The sequence below is a fragment of the Eleutherodactylus coqui genome, chromosome 7 (genome assembly GCF_035609145.1).
Source record: "Eleutherodactylus coqui strain aEleCoq1 chromosome 7, aEleCoq1.hap1, whole genome shotgun sequence".
Lineage (NCBI taxonomy): Eukaryota > Metazoa > Chordata > Amphibia > Anura > Eleutherodactylidae > Eleutherodactylus > Eleutherodactylus coqui.
Window position 1 is genome coordinate 158,581,591 of NC_089843.1, and position 23,743 is coordinate 158,605,333.

The window sequence follows — 23,743 nt, forward strand, 5'->3', positions numbered from 1 at the left end:
TTGTGCCAAGGAAAGTATCTGTGTTAAATTAAATTGTACTGAAGGGTTTTTCATTACTTTTATTTGAATTGTTTACCCTTTTCCCATTCACAATAATAGCTCTCATTTCACCTTTAATACAATATAAACCCCTTATCAAATTTCCATCACGTACATAGGATGAAAATAATGCTAAAACGTCCTCTCTTTTACCCACAACTTGAAAACAAACGTTTCCTGAATTCAGCGATAAATAATTTTGTCTTGACTGGGTAAACACATATGACCTTTGAAACAAAATGTAGACAAGAAGAAAGATCTAACTGCTCAATATGTGTACTATTATATTAAAAATCAGCATGTTGTAGAAGATAATGGATAATTTGTATAGCACTCACTGGAAACCCTGAAACCGATATTAGAACTACAACTTGCTCTATTCCATTTACTAGAATTAATGATGTTTCAATACATATTCCTTGATTACATCCTAACCATTTGTCCACCCATAAATCTATATATGCAAGGATACAATTACACTCTCTTTGTAAACTTTCAATATTCCAAGAGGTATGATTCCATTTTGTAAAGCTTGGGCTATTAATTATTATTTTTTTCTCTAAACACCCTCTAGCAGTCTGAGATTCTTGTTCACTCTCTATAAAAGCCAAAGTATCATCCTGCAGATGTGTTACAGAAGGTCCCAAACTTTGGCAACTTTCAAAATATTCTTTTCTACAAGTTGATTAAAACTCTTCCCTTGCTTTGTTCCCTTATTACCTATATATCATATAGTCTCCAAATCTGATTTTAATGAGTTTTTAGACGCTTTTAAGACGCTTTGTATGAAACAGATTAATTTGGAATTGACTAGAATGTTTTGAATTTGATTTTTTCATAAACGTTTTCTGCAGCTGACCGTATACTAACATTTATTCTTACACATTGTTTATGATTGATTGCAGTTGATACACAACATTGATAGATTCCTGTATCTTTAGGTGTTGGTCTGTCATGAAGAAAAATGCAATTTCCACCAGACCACTCCACTCTCCCATATTTACCTCCATGTATTATTTTTGTTGGCTTACAAAAGTGTCCTAAAAATGTATTTTCTTTCAACCAAGTTATTATAGATTTGGCTAATAATTCAAACTTTGGACTATATCTCAATTGTAATGGTTCAATACCTTCTTGCATATTTACTGATATTGGAGTAACTGTGATTTCAGAAATGATATGATTAGTTTCCATAAAATCAATACTCACTTTAACTTGAACAAATTCTGTAGAGATTTGGAACCTCCAACTTTTCACGCAATCCTTGTTTTCTTCCCCTGAATTGGGAACAAATGCAGGATCTTGACTTTGAGTTGTAAACAAAATTTCAGTTTGAGATTTGCCTGACTTTCCTGACGCTATCATGTCATTTGTAACATCACCTGTCCATTATGCAGGCTCATCATCTTTTATCACGATCTGACAAACTAATCTGTAGGTGTACATTTCCTTGTACCTGTTTGATTAATATGTACATATGCTTCCTCAAATAGGGTGAATTTTGGTTTGGGCCCTAATTTAGCCTGTAATGGTGAGTGCAGAGGGCTGGGTCGGGTTCCGACTTCGAGAATTCTCGCAGCGGAATGCAACCCTTGCCCCTGCACTGACCCGCGGCTCATCTCCTCCGGAGTCTTCTCTCTGCTCTGCGATGTACCGGCTGGCACACAGCCGCTCGTGTCAGAGCAGAGCCGGCGTGTCAGCGGTGATGTTTCTGTGCGGGGCTCGCACAGAAATAGAACATGCCGTGATTTTGTTACAGCTCGAGTTTTCATGTGGTCAAATCGTGGCTGTCTGCAGAGGATTGCATAAATAATGCAATCCTATAGCAGTGTGCAATGGCGGAAATTATGTGCGAAATCTTGCAGTGGAATTTCCTCCCGTACGTATTTAGCCTTTATAAATGGCTGTATTATGTACAAAACGTAATTTCTATACAACATCCTTCCTTACAACCAATACAAATGTTGCCTTTAGCATTATCCTCAATTTGTTCATTCAACTAGTCCTCAGCATATCTTCTGGTTTTCCTTTGAAGCAATGTTTCCCTTGATGGATCCTTTCAACTATCATCAACAGTAAGCACAACTGAAGTTCCTTTACAGTAATGGTGAATTTGGCATAACTTATTTAGGTGGAAACTGTACCTCCTATTCCCTTGAGCACAAAAAAGTATTATATGAACCCAAGCATTTCCTTTTTCAAGCAATATTTTTGCAATCCTGGATTTGATTGTTCTTTTCATCCTTTCTATAATTCCAGCAGACTATGGATGATATGGGACATGCCATGTTTGTTGTACCATTATTTTGCAAACTTTTTGCATGATTTTCCCTATAAAATGATTTCCCTTGCCGGAAACAATTACTCTTGGGATTACTCAAGTACAAAAAAACCTGATTCACTAATGCTTTGGCTGTAGATAAGCATCATCTTTCCTAATGGGAATTACCTCAACACACTTTGATAAGACATCTACCACCACTAATGCATACTTGAAGTCATGTTTACCTGAAGGTAATGGACCAATGTTGTCAATTTGTAGTGTAAACTATGGACTGTCGGCAGGCGCTATCCATAAGCATTTGGATTCTTAGAAGCTAAGCCAGCAATTCTTTTCAGTGTGTCACTGTAAGCTAGCATCTTATTTGAGGACTAGAGATGAGCGAACGTACTCGTCCGAGCTTGATATTTGTGCGAATATTAGGGTGTTCGGGATGCTCGTTACTCTTAACGAGCACCACGCGGTGTTCGGGTTACTTTCACTTTCCTCTGTGAGACGTTAGCGCGCTTTTCTGGCCAATTGAAAGACAGGGAAGGCATTACAACTTCCCCCTGCAACGTTTAAGCCCTATACCACCCCCCTGCTGTGAGTGGCTGGGGAGATAAGGTGTCACCCGAGTATTGAAATCTGCCCTTCCCGCGGCTCGCTACGGATGTATTCTGACATTAGTTCAGGGAAAGTGGTATCGTGTTGGAGCTACTATAGGGAGAGTGTTAGGTGTATTGTAGGCTTCAAGAACCCCAACGGTCCTTCTAAAGGCCATAAATCGTCTCTATATGCGCTCAGTGGGGCCGGCGGCAGCAGCGCCGACCCCATTGAGAACATATAGAAGACAAATCCTTCTTTTCTGCCACAGCTGTAACAGCTGTAGCAGAGAAGAACGATGTTTGCCCATTGAATTCAATGGAACCAGCAATACAGCAGGTTCCACTGAATGCAATGGGCTGCCGGCGATCGCAGGATGAATGGTCGGGAAGGGGTTAAATATATAACCCCTTCCCTGCAATTCATCCAGAAATGTGATACACTAAAAATATATACCGGCGTATAAGGCGACGGGGCGTATAAGACGACCCCCCAACTGTCACCTTATACGCCGGCAATACAGTGGAGCAAAGAATAAAAAGCATTAGTCACTTCTTCAGACGCTCCTGTAGACTGTCACTCCTTCCTGGTGTTCTGCGGTGCTCCTGCAGGCTGTCGCTCCCTCCTGGTTCCCGGCAGAGCATTGCTTTCTCTACGAAAGGCTTTAAATCCACGCCTCCAGAAACACACGTGCCTTCAGCCAATCACAGCCAATGACAGTGATGTCATTGAATTGCTGTGATTGGCTGTGTTTCTGGAGGCGGGGATTTCAAGCCTTTCATAGAGAAAGCTTTAGTCCGTGGACCAGGAAGGAGTGACAGTCTGCAGGAGCGGCGCAGATCGTCTGAAGAAGTAAGTAATGCTTTTTATTCTTTGCTCCACTGTATTGCCGGCGTATAAGGTGACAGTTGGGGGGTCGTCTTATACGCCCCGTCGCCTTATACGCCGGTATATATTTTTAGTGTATCACATTTCTGGATGAATTGCAGGGAAGGGGTTATATATTTAACCCCTTCCCGACCATTCATCCTGCGATCGCCGGCAGCCCATTGCATTCAGTGGAACCTGCTGTATTGCTGGTTCCATTGAATTCAATGGGCTAACATCGTTCTTCTCTGCTACAGCTGTTACAGCTGTGCCAGAGGAGAACGATCTTTACGCTGACAGTGCGGGGGGGGGGGCCCACTCTTGCCGCTATTGTGGCTTAATAGTGGGACCTGTGAACTTGAGATGTAGCCCAACATGTAGCCCCTCGCCTGCCCTATCCGTTGCTGTGTCGTTCCCATCACTTTCTTGAATTGCCCAGATTTTCACACATGAAAACCTTAGCGAGCATCGGCGAAATACAAAAATGCTCGGGTCGCCCATTGACTTCAATGGGGTTCGTTACTCGAAACGAACCCTCGAGCATTGCGAAAATTTCGTGCCGAGTAACGAGCACCCGAGCATTTTGGTGTTCGCTCATCTCTATTGAGGACTTTACGAAGCTTCTTTTATTGCATAGAGGTAAATAGTCCATCATTGATCTTGCAACATACAACAAACTATCACTGTAAATTACCAGGGAGCTTCTCTTTTCTTCTTTATCCATTTCTAGCCCTGTTCTTACTGCTTCTAACTCTGTTCTCTGAGCCGAATAGTGCCCTGGTAGATTATGTTAATGGCACAACCATATTCTGGATACCGCACAGATTAACCAGTGTGATATTTTCTCTGTGAGAAAAATCTGGAACCATCTACAAAAAATTGCCTTATCTGTATTGTCTGCTTCTCTTCTAAGGAGTATTAAATATATGCCTTCCTGCAATGCATTTCCACATTCATGTGCCTGTCCTTCATTGTGTAGCAGCTGAGGAAAACATATTTCGATTTGTGATTCCCTTCAATCTATTTAGGTGATAATGCAAGTAACCAATGTGAGAATCTCTGATGTGACACACCTGGGATGTTTTTCTTAAGTCGCAGTTTTAGTGTAGAGTGAGGAGTCTACAAAATAATGTTGTTAAATCCAGCAATGCGTTCAGTTGCTTTGACTGCGAAGTGTACAACCATCAAAATTTTTAGCACATATTTCAAAACCTTTCTCTACAAGTGTGAGAAGTTTGAAAAAAATATTCAAGAATTCTCCACTCTTTTGCCTTTAACTGCAAAAGTACCGCTGATACCTCTGTCTCTGAAGTAGTGCAAGATAAGCACTAGTTTCAACTGGTTAATGCTGGAGCTAAGGTTGGGACATCGAAAACAGATATATCAAAATATTGATATATCGCTAATGCTTTGGCGATACTTTTCATCGATATTGTTATGTCCGATATATCGGTAACATCGATAGTTTAAGGCAATATAATATGGATTTTTGTAAAGAAACGTGTCTTGTGGTCCGGTGACCAGATTTTCTTTCATTATATTCTGCCCCTTTCCTTTGTGTTGTACAGGATGTAGTTTTGCTCGCGGCACTAATGAACTTATAAACAAGTTCTAGAAACTTTTGGAAAGTGTCAGGTGACTCTTTGACACCAATAAGGTTTACTCCAGGCAAAACGACTCAGACAAAGTGGGGGCTTCTGCCCCTTTTCCACATGCGTTTGTTCATCGCATTAGATGCAGGCTCTGAACGCTTGTGTCTAACGCGATGGCTGTGGGCAATGTTTTCTAAATGAAAGCATTTCCACATGAAGATGGAGGGCTGCGCTGAACGCATGAAGGTCGCCTCCAGAAAAGGAGACGCCACATGTCATGGGTTCAGCGTCTAACGCAAACGCAGTGCCCATAGAAAAGATAGGAGACCCATCTTACGCAATTACAATTGCATTCAGGGCACTGCGTTTGCGTTACCAGGCCCTGCATTGTTTACAAGTTGCCATGGAGACCGTTGGTCCCTCAGCGGCAACTTGAAAAAATGCAGGGCCCGCAGCCCCACAAACACACACACACAGAGATCATGCTCACATCCCGTCAGGTCCAGCGGCCATTTTCTGGCTTCCTTGTAGCTGGCAGGACCTTTTTTTCGTGTGTTTACCTCCAATCATCTTTCTGCACTCCCAGTCATCTGACGATTATTAGGGCCAATGATAAAAAACTTCTTTCCATATACCTAATTTTAATTATATGTTTAATCTGTAATTTTTTATTTTCATTTGTAATTTTAATATATTTTCATGTTATTAATAGTTAGAAGTTAATAATAAATTCAACAGTTTAAAGTTTTAATAGAAAACTATATATTTTTTGTTGATTGTTGCTTTATTAACCCTAGACCTGTTTTATTTTTATACAGCATTTAAAAAACTCAATATATCGAAATATCGATAGTTTTCCACCGATATTTTACAATAATCGATAGTTTTTTCAGCGATAGTCAATACTATCGACTATTGATATTTTTGTGTCGATGTCCCAACTTTAGCTGGTTCAAAGTCATGAAGCTACTTCCATGTCAGTTTTTCAACTGTTCAAAAGTTCTTTGTTGATCAGCTCCCCAGAGGCCAATGGAATCATCATCATTCACCTTCAAAAGATCATAGAGGTGCTTGGCCTTCCTTGCAAAACCCTCTATAAACTCTTACGAAAAGTTCACCAGGTCTAGAAAGTGTCAGAAAGCTTTGCTTTATGTGGGAATGGGAAGACTAGTAATAGTGGCAAACTTTTCATTCAGTGGTCTTCCACATCCTTGCCCAATCAACACTCCCAGACACTTGACTCCCTTTTCCAGCATTTTGACCATTTTGTGTTCAATTTCAAACCTGCCTCATGCAACAAGGTGAGTAACTCAACCAAAAGCAACAAATGTGTTTATCCTCTATGGCCAATAAAATATCATCCACATACTGGATCAGGCATTCAGGTGTGAAAAGATTTTTGGAACCTTTCCCGATGCCTGATAGAACAAGCTTGGAGATAAATATGCTCCTTGAGGTCACTGGCAAAAGATGTATTGTTTAGTTAAAAATGTAAACACAAACTTGTACTGACAACTTCTTTATGAAGGTATACTGAAAAATCCATTACTGATGTCTAACACAGAGACGTGTTTCACTTTGGAATTCATGAGTAATAATCTGAGTTTGAGTAACAAACTGCAAGAACCTGAGTAGAATTTGGTGTGTATTTGTTAAACATTCTCAAATCCTAAAGTATTCTATCTGACCTATCAGGCTTCAAGACACACAGTAAAGGATATTTACATATAGAATTTGCTTTCCATATGACTTCTTGTTGCAACAAATCCTCATAGGGACTATGGCATCATCAGGTAACTTGTATTGCTTTTGGGCAGGTACATATATCTCCCTTTTACATCAACAACAACCTCTTTCCAACTTCCATTTGAAACTGCATAAAAATGGAATACATTTCACAGTCTCTGCTAACTCTGCATCATTGTTAGGGTGGTTTTACATGGAGCGTGGTTGTGCATGAGCAAGGTTTTTCATGATATCAACATCAATGATTTTTTCCAAATTATGACAATACCAAATATCAATATCCATTTTTAGACATTCAGGAATTCTCCAACTCACATCAGTCATTAATGCCTTCTTTTCCACCAACCCCAACTATTGTTCATGTAGGACGAGTTTGAATAAAATTCAATTTTTGATTTGTAACACTCAATTGAGCTCCAGTATCAATCAAAAAAATCCTTTCACAAAAGGAAATCAGAAAACGCCTTTCACAAAAGGTCTCCCACTATTATCCATCAAAACATTTGTAATAAATTCTAGTGGGATAGAGGTATGTTTCATTTCTAGTCATGGGGAAAGTAGCAGCCCCCCCCCCCCCCACACTAGTATTCACCGCCATCGTAGGGTTGGATATGGAACTACCCACAGCCATTTTCCTGGTCTGTTTATTTAAACATGCATATGGTGAATTTGACTGTGTTTCCACTAAGTCACCAGTAGGTGGAGCAGTTGGTACTAATCCATTCTCTTTTTCCCTGTTCTGATGAAATAATATTTCTATTAATACTTCTCATGATTTATCAGCACTGATACTTTAATTTTCTCGTCTTCCCATCATAGTAACATGTCATTGATTTGCTTAATCCTTTTTCTCCACTAGAATTTTCCTGATCCAAGATCGGTCTTGCTCTATCTTTTGCCGAGATACACTGAAGGCTCCCATAGAAGCCTGAAAAAAAAAGGGAAAGGGGAAGAGGGAGGGAGTTTAGCTGCGTCCATTGCTGGGACAAGAAGACAGGTGGTCCTATTTAAGCATTAATAGTAATTCTGAGGATTTCTGCCAACTAAGGGATCTCCACGCAGCAGCGTACTTTTTCACAGATACACCACAGTCGCCCATGTGTATAGACGAGAAAATGCAGCATAAGCTCGGGATTTGATTATGACTATTCTTCGATCATGCAATTTTAAGTCGCGATTGGCCGAGCGTAAAAACACATATGGCTGTGTGAAAGAGGCCTTAATCATGGATGCAAGCTCCTGATCCTGTTCAATTTCCTATACGCTAGCTCAAATTTCATTAAAAATGCAAAAGGATCATCTTTAATATATTATGAAATTCCCCTAGGAATGCTCCGGCCCATATAAACACAATTCTAACTGCCAAAGGTAAAAAATACCCATAGATAATATCCCCTAAAATATGAGCATGCCCAAGGACTTATTGAGTGCTACCCGCAGATAGAATTCAACAATATTTTCTAGGTGTCCGCGCATGCTCCATTGAGCTAACTGCACTTGCTATTTTCTAAGTCCTTGGGCATGCTCAGTTGAGGCGGACAGCACTCAATAATTTTTTAAGTCCTTGGGCATGATTGGTGGAACCATCAACATGGGATTGGTCAAATTATAGCACGACTTGCTGTCTTTCAAGATTTTATCACATCATTGTCTTGTTTCTGGTCTGGATTGGCTACTCGAAAGAATGTTCCGCTCTATTCTATTTAAGAGTTATCAGTTCAGCACTCAGTTCACTATAGCCCTGGTTTTTGTCCCCCTTGAAGATGCTGCAAGGCAAAACATGTCGGGGTGGCTATAGATTAGATTTTAATAGGGTTTTGGTGGTGCTGATATATTAATCTCTACATAGGCTTTTGGAAGTTGGCCATCCAGGCCTATGCTTTAGTGTATATGCCCCATTACACACATGATACTAACTGATGACTGCTGGTCACATCTAATTTTTTACCACCATTTGCCCCTTTATTTTAAATATTATTCGATGTTGTTTTCGTCTTTCTGATTAATAAAGTATTTAGATTATATTTAGGGGATATTACCTAAGGGTATTTTTTTCCTTAAGCAATTAGAAAAGGATGATCTTTAACATCAACAGTTATTATACGAAGAAGAGATATATCAATATCAGAGTCCACTGTCATAAGTAAAATTAATTGTTTGAGTTTATTACTCATTTGCATAAGTTGAACATTTTCCTCACGGTCTTCCAATTCATTAGATGAACATCGTAAATGTCTACTCATTTTCATTGGGAGCCATAGCTCGAATAATTTATTTTCTGTATTTGATTCAAATATATCTGCATTCTGAAATGCTTTTTTGATCTCATCAAAAGCTAGAATGTTTTTTAAAATTTTCATTAAATGATCATGTAGCTTAAGATTCAACTTAGCATCTTTTGTGGAGTTTTCTTTCTTTGTAAAGATGCTTCATGTCTTCTAACTACATTAGAAGTAGACTTCACAGGACTCTCCTCTGCATCATTGCTTGTATTAACAAAAATGTTCTTCCTGTCTTAATTTAGCAATTAATTGGGTATTTATATCCTGTTTATCTAACAATTTGTCAATATGCTTAGTTAATATTTGACATTGTGACAGTTTGAACAGTCATTTAAATTGTTATCATTAGAGTTGAGCGAATATACTCTGCCAAGCTTGATGCTCGTTCGAGTATTAGCGTACTCGATGGTGCTCGTTACTCGAACGAGCATCAAGCCGTGTTCGACCCCACCCCAGTTTTTGGCTCCTCCCCACTGTGACATGTCTGTTTTGGCCCCTCCCTGCCGTGACGCAGCGCGCGTCATTGGCAAATTTTTTGTCTGGTAGGCAGGGGAGAGAGAGAGAGAGAGAGAGAGAGAGAGAGAGAGAGAGAGAGAGGACGAACCTAGGAGAAAAAAAAAAAAGCTCGGCACCCGGCGTCCCACATACAAAAATGCTCGAGTCTCCCATTGTAGTCAATGGGGTTCATTACTCGAGTAGAGCTCTCGCATTTTACGAAAATCTCGACTCGAATAACGCGGACTCGAGCATTTGGGTGCTCGCTCATCTCTAGTTATCATCTATTAGCAACTCTGTTTGTATTGCAAAATCTTGCTTTGTACCTTGGTGGGTTTTTTTTCGTTTCCTGTATTTCCTCCCCTTTGTGACAAAGTAAACACTTTGTAAATGAGATATTTCATGTAACAGTAATTTATTATATGTTTTAATTAAATTCATAAAATTACTGATCCTCTGACATTACTTTGATACACGTAGAATCGTACTGTCGATATTCTTACAACATTCACGAATTTGCTGAATAAACGTTCTATGGCTGTGCATTTGTATGAGAACTATCAGATGTAAATTCTAATTTACTTTTCACAACACAAGAATTCATAAAAATCCATTCTTGCTCTTTTTTCTCTCCGCAAAATGGAGCTAATCAGCGTAGATCTTTTCTGGCAAAACATAATGTCCAGGAAAGTTCTTAGAATTTTGCCACTTTTTTTACTTTTTTAAGCTTTCCATTTTATAGTTCTTTATTTCTATTTCCCCCTTTTTAGGCCTTAGTCAGACGGGCGTTTTTTTGCGCGATTTGCGGATCGCATGACGGATGCGCATCCGCAAATCACGTGACCGGTGCGCGCAAGTCGCCCGCAAATCGCCCGAAAATCTGCTCCTAGCCGCGTTTCATTAGAAACGGGCCGGAGCTGTCCAGCGCATTGCATTCAATGGAGACGGCAATAGAGCCGGCTCCATTTAAAGCAATGCGCTGCGGGCGAGCCCGGGATGAATTGTCGGTAAGGGCTTAAATATATAAGCCCTTCCCTGCAATTCATCCTAAAATGTGTTAAAATAAAAAAAAATTGTATACTCACCTTCTCCCGGCAGCCGGAGCTCCGCGCGGCTGTCCTGCAGTGGGTGTGAAGGGGGTGTGAGTCAGACCTGCCCCCTGATTGGCTCAGCGCTGAGCCAATCAGAGGCATGCCTCACTCACACCCATTCATGAATTCATGAATGGATGTGAGTCAGACCTGCCCCTGAATGGCTCAGCGCTGAGAGGCAGCAGTCACTCACCCATTCATGAATTCATGAATGGGTGTGTGAGTGAAACCGGCCTCTGATTGGTCAGGGCTGTGAATGCGCAAATCGCGGTTAAAAACGCCCGTCTGACTAAGGCCTAAAAGAGAAAAGTGACTGATTTATCATTAATCCAGCTGGCTCACCATTTTTGTTATAACTCCTCCTTTTCTCTTCTGGGGTCTTGAGAAAGTTCTTGATAAATCACCAAATACAGGCGCTTTCAAGTGGAAATAATTTTCAAGTGTAATTCTTCAAGTTAATATAGGATACAGTTCACATGATACAAAAAGGTTACAAAATACTAAAACATGAAAAACTACAAAAAAAATAGATAACATAAAACAATTAATTGAGGTATATGGTTTCAGTGCCTGAAAAGAATTTCAGAGATTTGATGAATTAGAACAGAACTGTACATCTATCCTGTAAGAGGTCAGAGCAAAATATGTTCTCCCTGAACAAAGGACTCTATATGTATTCAATAAACCCCTGGACCTTTCAATTAGAAATAACTGGCCTAATCTAGATTGACATCTGGTTTCCATGTGTCCAGTCTTGAAATAATGAGAACAGGAAAAAGGGAGTTCATGCCACTTTCATGATAGCCTGCCACACTACTTTTTCACTATAAATGAAAAACGCACATACTGTGTATCTTTCTAAGGTATTTCAAGACACAGGCACAACCCCTTTAAGGAACTAATCAGCACAGAACTCTAAACTTGGTTACATTACAAAACAAAGTAATTTGCATACTCTTCTAAACACAAGTTATGCTGGTGTACATGCAGAAGAATATACAGTATCTTCAGTTTACACTATTTTTGCTGTTACTGTATTATTACTCAGAGATTTCCATGGTTTATCTCTTAAATAAAGATTATGAAAATTCTCTCTTAATGAACTATTACTGGTTTGGCAAAAAACATTATTTATTTTAGTTTATGTAAGCCAAAATTGGCAAATAATATTCCACAGGGAAGGGATTGCTATAATATACTTACTACACTTTTCTCTTAATGATTTGGAACTATTTCATGTTGCTTTCTTAGGTCTTTCTCCTTTACAATCTTTCTTCCTCTTTTCTATTTTGTCTGTGCAAGCCTGTCTTACTGATAAAGTAAATAAAGCTAAAATGAGAGAGTAGAATTTACATTCTTCCCAGTCCAGGATTTCTTTAACAAGCTGGACTAGGGAGGATGTCAATCAGTCTATGGTGGCCATGAATGATTTTCATTAGAGATGAGCGAGCACACTCGTCCGAGCTTGATACTCGTTCAAGTATTAGGGTACTCGAGTTGTTCGTTACTCGAGACGAACACCACGTGGTACTTGAGTCAAATGCATTTCGTTCCCCGCATGTTTAGCGCCATTTTCTAGCCAATAGACATGCGGGGAAGGCATTACCACTTCCTGCTGTGATGTGCCAGCCCTCTTCCCCCCACAGCAGTGAGTGGATTGGCCGATCAGGTGACCGCCGAGTACTTAAAGTGGTCCCGCCCGCGGCTCTCCTCAGAAGCATACTGGCAGAGGTTAGGGATAGTGCTGATGCTGATATAGGGACAGTGTTTGAGTAGGATCCCGTCGTCAAGAACCCCAACTGTCCTTCTTAGGGCTACTCTTCATAGTGTGCATTATTGTTGTGGCTGGCTGGGAGCAGTAGTGCACCAATTTTTTTTTTAAGCATCTCGGGCTGTGCAGGCCATTTCAACTATAGCGTTCTCAGTCTGCAGTGCATAACACAGAGTTTAGGGACAGAGCTGCTTCTATAGGGAAAGTTGTACACTCCTGATCCTCCGTACAAGAACCCCAACGGTCCTTCTTAGGGCTACATCTGACCGTGTGCTTTACAGTTGTGGCTGTCTGGGAGCAGTAGTGCATCAATTTTTGTATTACACATCTAGGCCTGTTCCCAGCCTTTCAGTAATAGCGTTCTCACCCTGCAGTGCATAATGCAGAATTTAGGGACAGAACTGCTTCTATAGGCAAAGTTATACAGTCCTGATCCTCCGTACAAGAACCCCAGCGGTCCTTCTGAGGGCTACATCTGACCGTGTGCTTTACAGTTGTGGCTGGCTGGGAGCAGTAGTGCACCAACTTTTGTATTACGCATCTAGGCCTGTTCCCAGCCTTGCAGTTATAGCATTCTCAGCCTGCAGTGCCATACAACCAGCTCTCACCGTGAAACTGCACTCTAATATTTCCTAGCCTACTGCAAACTAGTTCAGTTATACCGTTCTGTGTGTGCTGTGCATAACGCAGAGTTTAGGGACACAGCAAATTCTATAGGGAAAGTTATACAGTCCTGATCCTCTGTGCAAGAACCCCAACGGTCCTTCTTAGGGCTACATCTGACCGTGTGCTTTACAGTTGTGGCTGGCTGGGTGCAGTAGTGCACCAACTTTTGTATTATGCATCTAGGCCTGTTCCCAGCCTTTCAATAATAGAGTTCTCAGCCTGCAGTGCCGTACAACCAGCTCTCATTGTGAAACTGCACTCTAACATTTCCTTGCCTACTGCAAACTAGTTCAGTTATACCGTTCAGTGTCTGCAGTGCATTAGACAGAGGTCTCACCGCTAAACACTACTGTAATATTTCCTGGGCCACTGCAAAGTATTTCAGCTCAGCCACTGTGCAGAGCGTCTCACAATACCCTTTCCTTGGTGGGGTTGAGATAGCCGCAGTTACCAGCACTATCCACTGGCTTTAGAGTCTTCTCCCACTCCATACAGCCCGTCTTATCTACAAGTCTCTGTGAGCGTTAAATTACCCCTAGGTATTAGCGCAAGACAGCGGGTTAATTTTTTCAAGTCACAGCATAGAGCCTCCGCTATCTACAAGTCTCTGTGTGCGGTGAATTAAGCCACAGTTGTTAGTGCTGTACACTGGGGTAATTTATTTGGGCCCTGCTCTATTCTTAATCCGCCATGATGAGGAGTAGCGGTAAGGGTCGCGGACGTGGACGAGGACTCCCAAGTGAGGGTGTGGGCACAGGCCGAGTTCCTGGGCGTGGTGAATCACAGCCGACTGCTGCGGGATTAGGAGAGAGGCAAGTTTCTGGGCTCCCCAGCTTCATATCACAATTTACGGGTCCGCGCAGTAGACCTTTATTACAAACTTAGCAGTGCGAGCAGGTCCTGTCGTGGATGGTAGAAAACGCGTCCAGCAATGTATCGACCACCCAGTCTTCTACGCAGTCCACTACTGCCGGCCTAGCGACTGCAACTCTGAATCCTCTGGCTGCTCCTCCTTCCTCCCAGCCTCCTCACTCCATAAAAATGACATATTCTGAGTAGGCAGACTCCCAGGAACTGTTCTCGGGTCCCTGCCATGAGTGGGAAAAAATGGTTCCTCTCTCACCTGTGGAGTTGGGGTGACTGATGCCCAACCTTTGGAAAGTTCCCGGTGTCCAGGTGATGAGGCTGGGGACTTCCGGCAACAGTCTCAAGAGCTTTTTGTGGATTAGGATGATGAGACACAGTTGTCTGTCAGTGAGGTAGTAGTAAGAGCAGTAAGTCCGAGGGAGGAGTGCACAGAAAATTTGGAGGAAGAGCAGCTTGATGATGAGGTGACTGACCCCACCTGGTTTGATAAGCCTACTAAGGACAGGGCTTCAGAGGGGGAGGCAAGTGCAGCAGCAGGACAGGTTGGAAGAGGCAGTGGAGTGGCCAGGGGTAGAGGCCTATACTCTTGCTACAGAAATATTACTGGGGTCTGCCTATACTCTTGCTACAGAAATGTTACTAGGGGCCGTCTATGCAGTTTCTACTGAATGGTTTGAGGGGTTTGCCTATACTTTTGCTACAGAAATGTTACTGGGGTCCACCTATACCCTTGCTACAGAAATGTTACAGGGGTCTGCCTATACTTTTGCTACAGAAATGTTACTGGGGTCCGCCTATACTCTTGCTACAGAAATGTTACTGGGGTCTCCCTATACTTTTGCTACAGAAATGTTACTGGGGTCTGCCTATACTCTTGCTATAGAAATGTTACTGGGGTCTGCCTATACTGTGGTTGCACAAAGACTTCCCATCGCGGTGTTTTACCTATCTGGCACAAATACACTGACTAACTAGGGCAGAAATGTGGGCCAAGGCCGAGGTGCTTGGCGGGGTGAAACTCTGCCATATCTTGGCACTCTGATTTCTTCCTGTGTAATACCATCTTTGTGCACCCACAGCATAGGTGAGCCCAAGGAACTTAAAGACTTCCTATTGCGGTATTGAGCTATCTGACACCTACACAGAATGAAGTGTGTGGGGACACATGGATTTCCCATAGCTATTCAACTCATGGCACCTTGGGTCACACAAGGTGGAGGCTGGGACCGAGCCTGACAATGGGCCTACTCACGTACTTCCCACACAGAGTATTGTGGGTCCTACCTCGGTCATGGTTTTTCTGCCTTATTATGCCACCTCCTCCGCCTGCTTGGGGTCGAGGGATCAGCGCTGGGCAACATGTATTTTCTCTCGTGTTACCACAGTTATCTGAGACAGTGGTTTGGGCCAAACAAAAGGAGCGTTACTGCATTAATGAGATGTTCACAGCTGCACTAGCATCCGATTCCGCTTTATGCCCACGATTAATGAGGGTGTGAGCCGAGGCGTAGGTCCTTTGCAGGGTGCAACTGCCTTGTTTAGGTGCTCTGATTTCTTTATGTGTAATACTTTTCTTGGGTTCCAGGGGCTCGCCTGTGCTGTGGGTGCAAAAAGACTTCCCATTGCGGTGTTTTACCTGTCTGGCACAAATACACTGACTAGGGTAGAAATGTGGGCCAAGGTTTTTGGCGGGGTGAAACTCTGCCATGTTTGGCACTCTGATTTCTTCCTGTGTAATACCATCTTTGTGCACCAACAGTATAGGCGAGCCCAGAGTTCAAAAAATGTAAGTGAGCTCTTGGACAAGGACACAGGAGTTCACTTACTCATTCTCACTGCACTGTTCAATTCTCCTAAAGGGGCTCAATAAAAAACCTGAACAGTAGAACTGTTTGTGTGTTATTAGTTAGATTGTTATATAAGTCATAACTATAGATCAGTGGTTCGCAAACTTTTTCAGCCATGGAGCCCTTTTTGAAGCAAAAGTTTCTCTTGGAGCCCCAAGAAAGTAGGGCAGAGGGTGTGTTCAGGGGAGGGGTTAGGGGTGTGGCTTATCATGACGCATGATTTTTACCTCCCTCGTTATAAAAAGGACAGGGCCATTAAAAAAAAACGAAAAATAAAAACAAGTATTAATGCTGGAGCACTGGATGGGCTATTGATATACATTTTATTTAAAATTAACATGCTACGGAATTAAATCCCACACGCATGTCAATATCTGCACAGGTTTTGTGCAGATTTTTTCCACAGCATGTGGATGAGATTTTCAAAATCTCATCCACTTTGCTGCTACAGCTACTGTAAATTCTGCAGCAAATACACCCGGTATAGTAATAGTGACCCCCTATATTGGTGGTAGTAGCATCCCCTATATTGGCCTGAGTAGTAGTAACATCCCCTGTATTGGCTCCAGTAGTAACAGTGACCCCAATATTGGCTCCAGTAGTAATAGGCCTCCCCATTGCAGCCCCAGGAGTGATAGCGCCCTCATTGCCACAATAGTATTAGGGTCCTTCATTGCTGCCCTTTAGTGATAGGGTCCCCAATTGCCACCCCTGTAGTGATAGGGTTCCCCATTGCCACCCCAATAGTGATAGGGTCCACCATTGCAGCCCCAATAGTATTAGGATCCCCTATTTCCGCAGCAGTAGTGATAGGATCACCTATTGACACTATGCTTTTCAGATGCAGGGAGAGGAAGGGGTTAAATTATTTACTACACACAGCCTTCCTCTGCTGCACTGCTAATCCCTACCTCTACCTGAAGCTGGAGGTTTAGCAGTGCGGATTACAATACAGGGGATTTGAATGGCCGTGAGCCCCTTTGGAGTCTCTTCCCCGGGGCGGTCACCCCAATCACCCCTATTATAATCTGCCATTGGTCCCTGCTCTACTTACCGCTGTAGTGGGCTCCTGACAGGTTTACTGATAAAACGAACGTCCAGGACCTGCGGTCAGCAAAGCAACTGGAGCTGGCTCATGTAACCTGCGTCACTATGCCGACCGCAGGTTTTAGACATTTGTTTGCTCAGTACAGTTTGTCCCGATACAGCACGGACCTAGACCCTCCATCAGAGCCCCTGATAATCACTCCAAGGGCTCTGTGGAGCACACTTTGGGAAATCCTACAAACACAATCAGACCATATTTCATTAGTAATCAGTGTAGAAATCCAAGTAATTCCAGAACGTTCCCTTACTTCTTCTTGCGACTGTTACTATACTGTAAACCATATACCACAGTCTTATTTGATTTCTGACTCAGATAACTGGTCAACAATATAGTAATCTGGGATACGAGGAGCTTGATAATAAGAACATTAAGATGTAGAAAAGGTATTGTAACCCGTCACCATAGGATCACATTGTTTACAAAGCTATACCACGGTACGTGGCTCAGTATAAAAGTGGATTTCTTCATTCCTCCCTACAGTGGTTACATGCTAACTCTTAGTTTTATTGTACAGCTTCTTTTCTCAGCACAGGAACAGCAAGTACATATTTCTCGCCAGTCGCACTATGGTTTGTAAACAATGACAGATCAATAATATCTGCTGCACGGGGTTACAGTTCAGGTGATAAAGATCTGCTCCTAAATCTTATTTTCTTCTCTGTGGGGAGCTCTTATAAGTCTATCAAGTTGAAAAAAGCTGAATATTATTTCTTCTGTCCTCTGCTTTTAAAGTACTGCACTGCTGACCTCTCCAAAGTTATAGAGTCTTTATAAGCACAGGCAGTCTCTTACATGTTTCACTTGGGAAAGAAGCTGAACTCCTTGCAGAAAACCAAGCTCAGTGCTGTTTGACTGTCAATTCAAAGCTTAATGGGAGTTGCAGAATGTAGAACTGAAAAGTAATGGCATACTATTTATTTCAGAATACAAGGCAATTCAAAAAAGGATGATACAAAAGTGAAGCTGATTTATTCATACATTGATTGACATACAATACCAGAATGACATGAAAAGATAGAAGAACATTTCAAGTTTTTCATGTACCTTATATTTGTTCGATGTGGGCGCCGTTGATGACACTAGACGGCCTAAGACAACACATCTCTGCTGCAGTGGAATCAATACCAGAGAATATTCAGAGACCCGTTTGGCTACAGCTGGACCAACGATAGCAACGTGAGAAAATGGTAGCGTATCACATTGGTGGTCAGTGTGATATCGTTGCGTTTTCTCGTGGCGATAATGTGATTTTTTTGTTGCTACAAAGTCGCACGTGGTGCTACAAAGTAACACGGCTTTATAGCAGCACCTGTGAGGATTTTTTTTTGGGGGGGGAGGGGGAGGGGGGCTTGAAATATAAGCCGTACCCCAAAAATAAGCCCTAGCTGCAGTGAAAAAGCAAAAAAAAAATAATACATCACCTAAGAAGCACTGTCAGCTTTGGCGCAGGTATCGTTTTCAGCTCCAGCACTTGTCTTCAGTCTTCTGCCAGCCTTTCTGGGATTGGATGATCAAAATTCCCACTTCCAGGCAGGGCTCACTGTGATTTGCTTACGAGCGCTGGGGGCTCAGCCAATCAGAGCCAGCGCTCAGTCAACCAATCATAGCCATTGAATGAAAGAATGGCTGTGATTGGTTCACCGAGTGCTGGCTCTGATTGGCTGAGCCACGACGCTCATAAACCAATCGCAGCCAGCCCTTCCTGGAGGCAGGGATTTTGTTCCTTCAATCCAGGATGGGCTGGCAGAAGACAGAACATGAGAGCTGGAACTGAAGAAGAGACTTGTGCTGGAACTGACAGCGCTCCTTAGGTAATGTATTTTTTTCTTTGTTGTTTTAAAGCAGCTAGGGCTTATATTTCAAGCCCCCCCCCCTGAAAATCCTCACAGGTGGTGCTATAAGGTTATGTGATTTTGTAGCACCATGTGCGACTTTGTATCTACAAAAAAAATCACATTATCGCCGCGATAAAATGCAGTGATATCGCACAGAACACCGATGCGATATTTGTGCGATTTTCTCGCATCGTTGGTCGCCCGTGTGAAAGTGGCCTTATCTGCATAATTGCACGGTCAATATCAAAACTTTACAAACTGTGACAAGGTTCTGTTCAGCTCATTCTTCCGCTAAATCCCGGCTGCCCAGAAGCCATACTACAGGGTATTATCCTAAGATATCCAGACCTGGTCATCACAATGTAGGAACAAAATAGATAAAAAAAGGTACGCTACATTAATGGGGTTTTCAAGTGAAATATTATGATGACCTAATATCAGGATAAAAGAGGTATATTCCTCCCACTATATAAGGCACTTGTCAGGCCTCACATGGAATACTGTGTACAGTTTTGGATTCCGTGCTCAGGAAAGCTGCAGTGAATGAGGGGGTTCAAAGAAGGGCAACTAAATTAATTAACGGAATGGGAGGACTGGAATACCCAGAGGGGCTATCAAAATTGTGATTATTTACTCTGGAAAAAAGATGGTTAATGGGCAACTATATAACTATGTATAAATACATTAGGGGTCAATACGAGGGTCTCTCCCATGATCTGTTTATGCCCAGGACTCCGACGGTAACAAGAGGGCATCCGCTACATCTGGAAAAAAGGAGGTTTCATCACCAACACAGAAAAGGGTTCTTTACTGTAAGAGCAGTTAGACTGTGGAACTCTCTGCCTGAGGACGCGGTGATGGCAAAATCCATAGAGGGGTTTAAGAGGTGACTAGATGCCTTTTTAGAGCGCTATGATATTACAGGATATAGACATTAGGTGACCAGCGGTGTTGTTGTTCCGGGTCTTGGAGTCAGGTAGAAACTTTCAAAATGTTGATATAGGGATTATTCTGACTGCCATATGGAGTCGGGAAGGAATTTTTTCCCCAAAAATGGGCTAAATTGGCTTCTGCCTTATTGGGGGTTTTTTTTGCCTTCCTCTGGATCAACAAGAGAGCGTGTAAACAGGTTGAACTAGATGGACATTGTCACCCTTCAGCCTAACATACTATGTTACTATGTGTGAAGGAGCCCTGAAAGCACATAATTAATATATTTTATATCAGTTTATATAAATGTGTATTTTTAAATGCGGCCTCACTGGCTATAAAAGTAATACCGCATTTCTTTACTTAAAATATGATATTTAAGGGTTAAATTTGTTTGTTAATTTTTTGCCCTCTTAACATACAGGTTTCTTTGACACAGGTAAAGGGAGTAAGCAAAAAAACTTTCATGTTATGTTTTATTTGTGTTAAAAAGATAAAAAGTGGATGTTAATTGGCACTCTAATAAACATTAAAACGTTTGTAATAGTCTAATATGTTTCACAGTCATTACACTTATAGGTAATTTAAGCTGTTCTAAAGATATGTGGCACAATAAAAGATATGTAAAAATAGAATTGAAATGAGATTTTCAAAATGAAAAATGTACAGCATTACTGTCCCCTGGTGGCACAACAGTTAACTGCAAGATTTTGTCTTCCTAATTTTGTATTGCAGATTAGCATCTTCATGACCCACTTGTCAAACTACGGCAATGACAGACTCGGTTTATATACTTTTGTTAATCTTGCCAAATTTGTACAAACCTGGACTCGTTTAAAGTTGCAAACTCTTCCTCCAGTTCAGCTGGCTCACAAATACTTCCAGCTCTTCCCTGAGCAGAGGGATCCTGTCTGGCAGGTGAGTATGCACATTAAATCAAGTACATTGTGTACTGTCTAAATGGAAATACATATAAGCCAAGATTTTCCTCCAATTATGCTCTGCTATATTTTCTCTACAAATAGTATTTTATACTGAATGTATTCCAATTTCTCTTAATATGGCTCACATAGCAATAAGATATAGCCTCCTACTCCTCCACGGGATACATGTGGAATGCTAAAATACTGCAACATGAATTTTATTTTATTCAGTCAGCTACTGAAATAGTAGAATACAGCTCAAATCTCTAAAGATGTAGTGGCATGACACTATAGACAAAGAACAATAGCGAAGCTTTCCTTATAAATCACCAATAAGTAACAGTGTATATATGTACATATACATATAGATATATGCATATCTTCATTTTTTCTCGGGCGCTCTGAGAATATGTAAATTGCCATAGTACTGTGTAAAAAATAGTTTCTAAGTGAGCAAGAAGCAGGAGAATAAGGAAATAAGGCAAAAGCCACCAACACAAAGTAAAATGGCAATTTATCAGTATTCTAATTCTCTTTCATTCATCACACTTTGCTGTACCCTACTGCCACTTTAACTCTTAGCATTACATACTTGGCCCTCTCCCATATCTCCTCATACCTTACAACTAAGCACTTAGTATCTTCCATTTGTGTGGTGCTGAGTGTTCGGCCAGCAGTATGCAGTCCAAAACTCTCACTATCTCATGACCTGAATGTTGTGGGTTCAATCCCTGCATGATTCAGGTAGCTGGCTCAGGGTTGACTAGGCCTTCTATCCTTCCGAGGGTGGTTAAAAGAGTACCCAGATTTCTTGGAGGTAAAGATGACTGGGGAAGGCAATGGCAAACCACCCTGCAAAAACAAAACAGGAGTTGGTCATGACTTGGTGCTTGCACCAGGGAACCTTACCTTTTTATCTCCCACTCACAGACCACCACCTTGTATCTCCCTCTGAGTGCTGGTGTCCTTCAAAACTCTGTCCTGGGACCACTACTCTTCGCCATCTATACCTTTGGCTTAAGAAAGCTCCTAGCATCCCATGGTTTTCAGTAGCACTTTTATGATGACAAGACTCAAATCTAACCCTCTGGTCCAGATGTTACCTACTTCTTTTTCCACTTTGTAGCTGAGTAGCTTCTATTCTCACCTACCATCTCTTTTACTCTTCCATTTTAGATTGAAAGCCCTCACAGGCAAGGTCCTCTGTCATTTCCATTGTATCAGTATGTAATTTGTGAGTCTCATGCTTATAGCACCTGTTGTTTTAATGGTCTTATGTTTGTACTTAAATGGTCACTCACTTTTCAATAAACTTGGGTTTATATAATAGCCAATGTAATGTCTAACGAAAGTACACATCACTTTATTTACCTAAAATGACATTCTTGTGTAGAACATCACTCTAAAGTGCTGACCATTAGGGGTCTCCATTCCTTCTTATATGCTGCCCACTGACTGTTGAAGTGCATCTATAGAAACAGAGGTAACAAGATGGATCACAGGAAGTGGAAGAGAGTAATGCCGCATGCTACCCATAGAAGTCTATGGAGGGACGAGGGGAAGAAAAGGGAGTGCTGGAGTAAAAGAGACTGACACAGAGGTTCCTGCAGTTAATAATAATAACAATAAACTTTATTTGTATAGCGCCAACATATTCTGCAGCGCTTACATAGATAGGGGGAATACAGAAAGACAAAAAAAAAAAAATTACAGAACCACGGTTACATAGTAATCAGTTGATGGAAACAATAGGGGTGAGGGTCCTGCTCCAAGGAGCTTACATACTACGAACAGTGGGGTGATACAGAAGGTAAAGGGGCTGGAGATGTGCATGGTATGGCGAGGTGGAGAGTGAGGGATGTTATACACATAGACAATGGTCAGACATTTAGCTGTGTGACGGCAGAAACAGTATGACTGCAGGAGCAGTTTATGATGGCTAGCAGGGATTGCAGTCAATAGGTCAGGGAGCATGTTATCAGGCGGCGTACAGAGGGGTTTGTTTAGGGAATGTGGTATGCCTCCCTGAAGAGGTGCGTTTTTAGAGCACGCCTGAAGTTCTGCGAGTCCTGGACTGTTCGGATAGCCTTTGGTAGTGCGTTTCAGAGGACTGGTGCTGCTCTGGAGAAGTGTTGGAGGCGGGAATGAGAAGCTCGAATTAAAGGGGCGCTCAGTCTGGTTTCGTTAGTAGAGTGGAGAGCCTGGGCTGGGTGATGGATTGAGATGAGGGAGGCAATATAGGGGGGCGCAGCGCTGTGGAGGGCTTTGTGGATGAAGGTGGCGAGTTTAAATTGAATTCTGTATTTAACGGGCAGCCAGTGCAGTGACCGGCACAGGGTAGAGGCGCCCGAGTAGCGGCTGGACAGGAAGATGAGCCTGGCTGCCGCATTCAGGATGGATTGTAGAGGGTAGAGTCTGGTGCAGGGGAGGCCGATCAGCAACGAGTTGCAATAATCGAGCCAAGAGTGGATGAGGGCAACAGTAAGCGTTTTTAACGTGTCCACAGTGAGAAAAGAGCTAGAGATAGATAGATATGAGATAGATAGATAGATAGATAGATAGATAGATAGATATGAGACCAGGCAAGATAGATAGACAGACACATAGAAAAGACATACAGACAGGTAGACAAGCAGATACATACCCTGGTGCCCGGACTACCTCTCTGCTGAGGAGAGCAGCTGTACACAGTGTTGGCAGGAGGAAGCAGCAGGGAGATGACCTCATTCATCCCTGCTCCACTCGATGTCTTGCTGTGCTGTGCCCGTGTGCCGTGAGTCTGCTTCTGTGTCCTCTCTGCTCTTTCCCCTACCCCCTC

General features: G+C 42.1%; 1 protein-coding gene across 1 annotated transcript in view; it reads left to right on the plus strand.

Moving 5' to 3' along the window:
* Positions 1–23,743, plus strand: part of LOC136573612 (bifunctional heparan sulfate N-deacetylase/N-sulfotransferase 3-like) — a 261,734-nt gene that overhangs the window by 169,434 nt on the left and 68,557 nt on the right. The window contains exon 6 of the mRNA XM_066574885.1: positions 20,738–20,920. Within this exon, the coding sequence (XP_066430982.1) occupies positions 20,738–20,920 (183 nt within the window). The remainder of the gene's footprint in view (positions 1–20,737; positions 20,921–23,743) is intronic.